Source organism: Lolium rigidum, chromosome 3 (genome assembly GCF_022539505.1).
Source record: "Lolium rigidum isolate FL_2022 chromosome 3, APGP_CSIRO_Lrig_0.1, whole genome shotgun sequence".
Lineage (NCBI taxonomy): Eukaryota > Viridiplantae > Streptophyta > Magnoliopsida > Poales > Poaceae > Lolium > Lolium rigidum.
The window spans coordinates 273,479,181-273,488,631 of record NC_061510.1 but is presented as its reverse complement, the minus strand read 5'-3'; the positions used below and the strand labels follow the sequence as shown (position 1 = coordinate 273,488,631).

At 46.4% G+C, this 9,451-nt stretch overlaps 1 protein-coding gene across 1 annotated transcript; it reads right to left on the bottom strand.

The window, feature by feature from the left end:
• Positions 1-213: 213 nt before the first annotated feature.
• LOC124696544 lies at positions 214-5,668 on the bottom strand. Its single transcript, XM_047229259.1, has 6 exons — positions 5,528-5,668; positions 3,653-3,814; positions 3,098-3,270; positions 559-2,989; positions 333-470; positions 214-252 (listed from the first exon to the last, which is right to left on the bottom strand). The coding sequence occupies exons 1-6, from the start codon at positions 5,666-5,668 to the stop codon at positions 214-216; spliced, it is 3,084 nt and encodes a 1,027-aa protein (XP_047085215.1).
• Between the last annotated feature and the right edge of the window lie 3,783 nt (positions 5,669-9,451).

Here is a 9,451-nt window from a genome sequence, read left to right as displayed (position 1 = left end):
GAGAGCAGTAGCAAAATTGCAACATTATTGTCTGGCAGAAAGTTGGTGCACATCTTACTTTCTTCCGAAATGGAAGTTTCTAAAGTTTGTTTTGTGAGCACAATATACAAGAGAAGAGATTCTGGTGACATCCATGTTCTGCAGGAAGTGTATGTGTGAAATGACAAACAGAATGGGAAGTGAGTAGGATATACTTGTTCTGATTCAACCAAGTCACTGTTTCTGGTCTTCCTCTAATTTTCTCCATGCAGCCTGACAAGTAGTCCAAAAAGTGTAAGGTTTGATACTTTCAGTGTTTCTAAATGATGGATTAGTGTAAAAGAATCAATTACCTTGTCTCTCTCGATCTTGGAGAGATGTGGCTTCACCGAGCTCCCAAGCCCCTCTCCTCCCCATGCATCAAGAAGCTCTTTCTCCCTTGCTCTTCTGCGCTCCTGCTTCCATTCCCCCTCTGATTTTCTGCATGCGGCCTGGCAAGTAGTCGAAACATTGTAAGGGCTGGTATGTTTGATATCTATAGGCGAATGGTTAATATAATAGTCTAATAGAACCCATTACCTTCTCAGTCTCAACCTTGGAGAGACGGGGTTTCACCGAGCTCCCCAGCCCCTCACCTCCCCATGCATCCAGAAGTTTCTTCTCCCTTGCTCTTCTGCGCTCTTCAGCGGGGTTTAAGATGCGTGTTGCACTTTCTTCAGCAGCAGCAGCCTCCTGCTTGGCTTGCTCAAGTTTCGTTGGACGCCTTACAAAGATGTCAGCCAGACTTCCGGCTGCTCCATCTGCATATTGTGCATCACTTTTCTTTACCAAAAGTGTATCACCATCACCCTTCTTTTCATGCTCCATCTTCTCCTTTTCAAGACTGGAGACATGTTTAACTAATATCTGATCTAAACTATCAGATGCTTTGTCGTTGTTACCATGCTTTTTCTGATCAATCTGCACTCCTGTTACCTTCTCACTCTCAACCTTGGACTTGGAGAGATGCGGCTTCACTGAGCTCCCCAGCCCCTCTCCTCCCCATGAATCGAGAAGCTCCTTCTCCCTTCTTCTTCTGCGCTCTTCAGCTGGGTTGAAGGTACTTATCGAATTTTCTTCAGCAGCAGCAGCCTCCTGCTTGACTTGCTCAAGCTTCGTTGGGCGCCTGACAAAGATGTCAGCCAGACCTCCAGCTGCTCCATCTGCATACTGTGTATCACTCTTCATTACCAAGAGTGTATCACTATTACCCTTCTTTTCATGCTCCATCTTCTCCTCTTCAAGCCTGGAGACATGTTTAACTAAGATCTTATCTAGACTATGAGATGCTTTGTCGTTGTTGCCATGCTTTTCCTTATCAGTCTGCACACCAGTCTTTGCTTCTGCCAACGTGTTCCTCTTTACATATTCCATCTTCTCCCTTTCTAGTCGACTGACACGTTTTACTAAGACTTGATCCAGACTTTCGGATGATGTGGCATTGTTACCATACTTCCGCTGATCATTTGACACGACCCTCTGTCCTTCTCCCAAGGCATTCCTCTTCTCATATTCCATTTTCTCCCTTTCCAGTCTGGGTATGCGCTTCACTACAATCTCATCTAAACTCACAGTTGTGTTGTGACAATCCTTCTGCGGATCTTTCTGCATGTTGCTTTGTCCTTGTTCGATTGATTTCTTCTTTTCCATCTCCAATCTATTGACTGGCTTAACAAACACCTTATCGAGGCCAAAATCTAATGCACTGTCATCCTTAGTACAGAAACTTTTAAGTGCTTCAAGCTTTGCAGCTTCAATTCGAGTCAATCTTTTACCGCCCTTGTTACCCTTTGCACCTAAGGGTGGTAGCCGGTGTGAAATTAAAATTTTGTTCTCTTTGTCTTCTTGTGAAGAAACAGGACAGGCTTGGATGCAATTGCTTTCTTCACCTGATCCCCTGGAATCACAATTCATCTTTAAATCGCTGTCACACAAGATTTCAGGCTGAGCTTTCTGGTATCCAGATTCTTCGGTGCTGGCTTGCACACCTTTGTAGCTTCCTTCAGAAGAATCAATGCGCCCGTTGCTCTTCTTGGCTTCCAATATCTCCTTCTCAAGCCTAGACACATTCTTTACAAGAATGCTGCCCAGGTCAGAAGCAGATTCTAGTGCATTAGCGTTGTCCCCTGTAAGTTGGCTCTGAATATCCTGTGCAACAGGTTTTACTGAAGCGACTTTTCTGCCTGCTTCTTTTGCTTCCTTAACTTCCCTTTCGAGTTTGGAAAGATGCTTGACCAAGAACTTGTCCAGACTAGGTAAATCAGACGAGACTTCTTTCGGTCCTTGCATATCAATAAAGCTGGCTGCAGTGGAATACCTTCTTGACTGTGATCTGTGTGATCCAGCGGCAGTATAGTTCACGGGCTTCATTTCATGGTAGTTACCCTTATCATTTTGAAGGGCTGCATTTAGGCCAGATGTTGCAACAATGACCGCCAAAGAGGCAAGCTCGTCTTCATGAAGAGCTTTTATCCTTGCAAGCATAATGTTCACAAGATCAGAGGGTTGTTCTAGATTAGCGGTGTTGAAATCAGATGGAATGGTGCTGGTTCTGAAGGTTTTGGTATTGAGTTTAAAATCATTTGTTTCTTCATTGTTACAGTCACCCAGCTGCCGTTCAGCTTCAGAATTCACATCAGTATCAATGGCATCCGGATTTTGGCTAATTTTCCATAGTAGCTCCTTGAACTCTTCTTGGTTTGACGAATCAGGAGAGTTTGCAAGTTTAACAAATGCCTTCTTCAATGCAGCAGCAACCTCCATATCAACCTCAAAACCAGTTTGAAAGGAAGTTGTAACCTTGTGAGTTGATCTTTCTCCAGTTTGTGCTGAGGATTCTACCTCATACTGCTGATTTGGGCAGTCTGGTCTGTCATACATCATGACACCTAACACTCTAGCTTTTTCAAATGCTTCAGTCGCATGCAACTTTGCCTTTTCCATAAGTTCTTCAGCTTCTTTGTTTTGGATCCTGTTGCAAAGATAAAATAAAAGAATATATCAAGAACAATAAGAATAATACATCAAGTGTATTCGACATAAGATTAGACATGATAGAATTAGATAAACATAATCTCACCTGGCAGCCTGAAGAATTCTACACCATGAAGCCTCAACCATAGCAGTTTTGCGAGCTTCCATTGCCTTGCTGGCTGCTTCTCTAGCTGCAATTTTCTCCCTTGCCATCCTAGTATAGTGAGGATTTGCATTTCCAAGAGTATCATGCAGGGATGCGGTCATACCAGCAGTCTCCTGCAGAAGATAAAAGACAACTATTATTCTCATCCTGCAAAAATAATTTGTAATCCGATTTCCCTATTTCTTTTATCCCAGACAGAGAAGAGAACTGAGGTACGATGATTTCAAATTGCAAGTTCCTCGTCACGAAATGCATTAAAGTGCAGAATCAAGATTTTAAAGCCCAATGAACAAAAACAAAAGTAAATTCCACTTTGATTAGCCGGTGGGAATCTGCAGTATCCTGTCAGTGGCAACGGAGACTACGGAGTTTATTAGAACCTGGTCTAATGTGCAAAATGATCCTGGGTCCATTTGTGACCTAGTCTCAAATGCAGTTTACTCTAAAGAAATATCACCAAAGAATGACGATTCATTTGTACTATCCATTAAGTACCTGAAGATGCTTTATCTTTCTCTTCAAGTATGATTCAGTCTTCTTCCTGGGGATCCAATCATTAGATGAACCACTTCTGCGAATAAGAGATTTCTTGAACTGGGATGTCGACTTATTCACAGATTTCAAAATGGAGCTTCCACATTCTCTTGAGCCCGGACTCTGAATAAATATATCAATGCCAATAGAATTGCTGTTAGCTAAGTTCTTCAAAGAAGTAGGTCAAACAAGTAGGAAATAGAACAAGTAAATGCATGTTTGCAATGCTTAATTGGGCTTTGTTCAAGCAGAGCAAAACGAACCTGGAAGTTATCAAACAAAAATATAAAAGACAGACCCATAGCCAGACAGTCTGATTTTCACATATGCACACATTGACATTATTTGCCTGTAAAGTTGTCCTATGCAAATATAACTAAGAACTTAATTATCTTAATGAGTGCTCTTAAATTTCTATTAAGTAATAAGGCCAGCTCAGCTTGGTCACAGTAAATATTAGGTATTAAAGTTACAACTACAAGCATTTTCACACACCGGGAACTTAACGCTCTATAAATCCATGTCTTATATAACGGTTCAGATTTCTGAGTGATCCAGTCATTTAAAACTAATAGGCGCAATGGACCACTAAATTATTTGAGTGATCAGGGTGGACCATAAAAGTATGGGAATATTGTTCAGATGACTCAGGTTTTATTGTCCACACCTTCTGTTTGGTTCTTATAATCATAAGTCCGTGATGTGGTTAAATCAGACTGAAATAACAAATTTGATTTTGCTGACACTTGAGTTATGTAAGGCTAATAAAATTCTCAAAATCTTGCCTACATCCACATAAAATCGAATTATAAATCAGAATATCAGGTCAGTTAAGAGTGGTGAAACACATGTTGCCCTAGCCCCTAAAGTCTTGGTAATAACAAAAGATAAATAGGAGAAATATAGCTGCACTTTCTAAGTTGCTAGTATTAACAGTTTCTGGTGACACCTTCCCTCATTTGGTTCTAGATGGGATAAATACTATTGGTTCACCCTTAAAACAACAAAACTAATCAGAATATCTGGCTCTACGATTTCGCATCAAAATTCAACGCAATCCCCACATGAATCTTCATATGAAAAATCCTTAATCAAGCTAGAGGCTAAGGAATCGCAAGGTGACGAGGTAACCACATTATTTGTAAGGAAATGACTTGAGTACATTGCACCAACGACCAACAGAGCTCAGGTCGGCATATGTTTGACTTGGACATGTACTTGAACTGAATTTAAGATAGGCTCATGTGTAATGCATTTACTCTGACCCCATACCACCATACGTGGAAGCAACCAAAGATTAGTGTCCCTAGAAACTAGATGATGGAAAATCACACTGGCATGGAATCAGTTAACATAGTGCAAGTAATTCCACAAATATTCTAGAGCAAATTCGCAGGCTATGAGTGAACATACAGCAAGATTTTGTACAAATGAACGCCCACACGCTCGCAGTTGCAGTGATTCGTTTGAAACACCAAATCATACAGGGTCCTGCTATTACTGGAATGCACAGAAAACGGACATGACAGTAAGTTGAATCATATCACCACGGAAGGAAGGCCCAACGTGGACTAGGGTTTTGCAGAGGGGGTTTAGCCGTAGCGATTGCGAAGCAGTACGCGCGGGATGAGGCTGCAGAGCACTAAACGTAGACTGAATCGAGCAAAAAAACTAGTGTACGTCGAACAAAACCACCGCTGGCCCCAGGGCACGGAGAAATTCCCCGTGCGGAACTGGCGTTCGAAAACCGGAGGAGCCACCAACAGTTCCAATCGGACCGCAGAGGACACAGAAAGTGAGGCCTGATGGAGGCGGGAGGAGGGGTATCGAGCGAACCTTGCGGGCGACTCCGCCGCTGCGGTTGGGGGATCCCTTCCTCCGGGAGGACGGCGGCGAGATGCAGCGGGCCCCGCCGCCGCCGTCGGCGGCGGCGGCGGCGGCGGAAGGAGGCGAGGAGGTCGGGGACGAGGTGGACATGGCGGATCGCGCCACCGGAGATCCTCGAGGAGATGGAGATTGGAGGAGAGGGCTGGGATTCGAATGGAATGGGAGGGGATCGATCGGGGGAGAAGTAGCCGTTGTTGCGAACTCGGACCGGGTTGAAATTGAAACGCGGGTGGGGTGGGGATTGCGACAGGGAGCGGCGAGAGGGGTTAGCGCTGACCTGGCCGCTTTATGGCGCCACGTCACAGGAGTAATTGCTTATGTAAACGCACGGTTTTATTTGGGAATTTTTTTTTTGGAAAACGCTGACGTTCCCCCGGAGGAACAGCGTTTTGATCCCCCGCCTCGTACGCACGCCACACGTCCCTACGGAGCAGAAGAAAACGGGTAGCACATGGCGGGGCCCATCCATCTTCCACCACGACCTTATCCTTTCGTGCAGATTTTTCCCCAATCTTCTCTCCCACGAGCCTGCGTCCATGGCTGGAGATGGAGCACCGCGCGCCCCACGCTGCTGCACCACCACCTCCCCTACCCCGCCATGGCTACCATCCCTCCTCCCTGCTCCGCGCCGCCCCGCCATGATTCACTCCGTCCGCCATAGACGGATGCGAGACCCAGGGGAGGTCACCGGCCGAGGAGCCGATGATGCGAGCGGCGTCAGCGGATGCTACATGCGAGGTCGCCGTAAGCTACAAGGGCGACGGCTACTACATGGTCACCGGCCTCTGCTACATGTCGCGTCGGCGGCGGCTGGGCCTGCTACAATAGGCAAAGGCTGCTGCTACGATGGGCGTCGGCGACTGCTACATGCGGCGTCGGCGTCTGCTACAAGGGCAGCGGCTGCTGCTACATAAGCACCACCCTCTGCTACTTGACGCGGCGCAGCTGCTACAACTGGCGGAGGCTGCTGCTACGACGGGCTTCACCGGCTGCTACATGGGTCAGCTACGGCTGCGACAAGCTACGGCGACCTACTACAAGCGGCGATGGTCATTGCTACAAGTAGCGGCGGTGGTTGCTACAGACGGTGTTGTCGAGGGTACTCCTTGGCAATGCCCTCCGTATGGGGCTTAGGGTAGATGGAATCATGTGGGCTGACACGAGACATCGGTTATCAAACAAGCGGGGAGAGCGATTTACCCAGGTTCGGGGCTCTCGATGAGGTAAAACCCTTACGTCCTGCCTATCTGATCTTGATTATGAAAATATCGAATTACAATGGGGTGCCGAAGGTTTCGGCTGTGATCTCGCCGGGAGACTACGTTCTATAATGACCTAGTTCTAGACTTGCGGTGGCTATGATTACTATGATTGCGGGTGTCCCTCGGCAGCCCCTCTCCTAGTTCTTATATTGGGAGCCAGGTCTCGAGAGATCTGTCCGGGTATGACTAGGTTATAGAGAGCCCTAGATATAGACTTTCCTTGTATTCTTCGTGTTCTTGCCTTGTGCTTCAAGAATCCTTCTTCGGAACCAATGCTACAGCCCAGCTGGTCGTCGAGTGTCTTCATGGGCCCCTAGCTGGGCCGTAGGAGGTAGTACAATAATAGTTATCCAAGGGGTAATGCCCACATCAGTAGCCCCCGAGTGACTGGCCGAAGAAACTTCGGGCAGGGACTAAAAATGTGTCTTCTGTTTGAATCTTCATTCCTGCCGGGAAAAACTTAACTTTCTTGTAATAGTAGTATCTTCTTTATCGGGTGCGCGTTCAGCGCTCCCGATGGGAGTAGCCCCCGAGTCTAGACACGGATGCTGGCAACCGTGTGTAGACTCAAGTTGTTCTACTTGAATATTTCCTCAGTCGAAACTTTTTGCAAACTGTTATGGTCATCCGATATATCTCTTTTCATCGGGTCTTCATTTCTTTCAAGCAAGATTTAGTACGTAAAGGATATCGAGTAACGTGCCCGGTTTTTACCGGTTAACTGCCGATGGTAAAACAACGTTACCCTACGCAGAATCAAGTCCCCGGGCATGATTCTGGGCCATGCAAAAAATCTTCGGGTCCATAAGTTTTATCGGGTGTGTATCCAGCACTCCCGATGGGAGTAGCCCCCGAGTCTGGACGCTGATACTTGCAACCGAGTGCAGACTCAGCCCAAAACTACTCAAATACTCCGGTTTTTCTTCGGATACTTCTGATGCAATCTCTAGTGCAAAAAGTCTTTGAGACCAAATTCTGTCGGGTGCGCGTCCAGCGCTCCCGATGGGAGTAGCCCCAGAGTCTAGGCACGGATGCTCGCGTATGTGTAAATAGACTCAAACCGATCCACTCTATAGTTTTTAATTTCTTTCGAATGCTTCATGCGGATTCAATATTTCTTGTGACATCACTGATGACGTGATTACTGCTGCGATCTGACTGACATGACATGACCTAGCAGGCCTACCCTACTTCTGCGCAGTTCAGCTTGGGGAATGACCAGTATTTTGTGCAGTTACCGAGATGTCTCCTCGGTTTCCACGCATAGTGATGAAAAATCCTTTAATAAATCAGAAACAACGACACGTGGTCGCCTAATCCCAAACTCTCTTTAGTTTATAACTGCATAGGGAAGATTTTACCCTTTTCACCCTTTCTTCTCGCAACCCTTCTTCCTTTCTCACAACTGCTGCGCCGCCGCCGCCGTTCTTTAGACCTTCTCCAGATCTCTCCCACGATGGTAAAGAAGAAGAATCTTACTCTCGCCGCCGGTGCTATGACTAGCGGTGCCACCAACAAAGCTCCGCCAAGTACCAAGGAAGGGTGCATCAGATGCCTCCACCTCAGCTCCTGCACCGCTCGCGCCGGAGAGCTCCATGGCCGGACCTGCGCCTGGCGATTGGCCAGCATCCACAACCACCAAGCGTGACGAGAAGAGGGCCCGGAGCCTCGGCATAATCTCATCTGACGAGGGGAACGTCATTCTCCCAGGTGCGGCCTCACGCCCCAATCCCTCGCCTGTTTTACTATGATGTTCTTGTCTTTCCTTTATCGTGGTCTTTCCCTTCCTGCTCATGAATTCCTCAGGCGCCTCCTTCGTGTGTATGAGATCCAATTGTGGCAGTTAACCCCCAATTCGATCCTCCATCTCGCTAACTTTATCACCTTATGTGAGGCTTTCCTGGGCATCGAACCTCATTTCGGTTTATGGAAGAAGATCTTCTTCGTGAAGAGATACAACTATAGTAACGGGTCCTTCGTCACCGGCGGAGTTGGATTCGTTGTCCGCAAAGAAGTTAATTACTTCAGTTTTCCAATGAGGGAGTCTGTCCAAGGATGGAGGTTGAAGTGGTTCTATATCAAAGATTCATCAGCTTCCGACATGTAACTCCCACGTTTTACTGATGTCCTCGAGGCTGTGCTCAGGAGATCTTGGAAGAATATCCTATCACCCGAAGAGAAACCAACAGCCGACAAATTATTCGAGAGAGTTCTTCGAATCAAAGAGTCTGATGGCCAAACCATGATAGGCACCGAGGTAGCCGCCGTTTTCCTGAAACATCGAGTCCAGCCGATCATGTCTAGGGCCCACCCGATGTGGTTGTATTCAAGGCCCAAGGATGAGACCAGAGTGAACGTTGCCGAACTATCTGAGAAAGAATTGCTTGATGAAGTTAGGCACTTGACTCATTTTAGTCAAGAAGACTCGATTCCACTTCTATCTCTTCAAATTCCTTTCGATGCTGACCATCCACCGAACGAGGTATTTCCCCCTTTGTATTTGTATCAACTCATTGCTTCCAAACATATATTTTCATTATCCTTACTCAATTCTTTCGACAGATCCTGATAGTTCCTGAACATTTTCAAGATATGTCGGACGACAATCTTG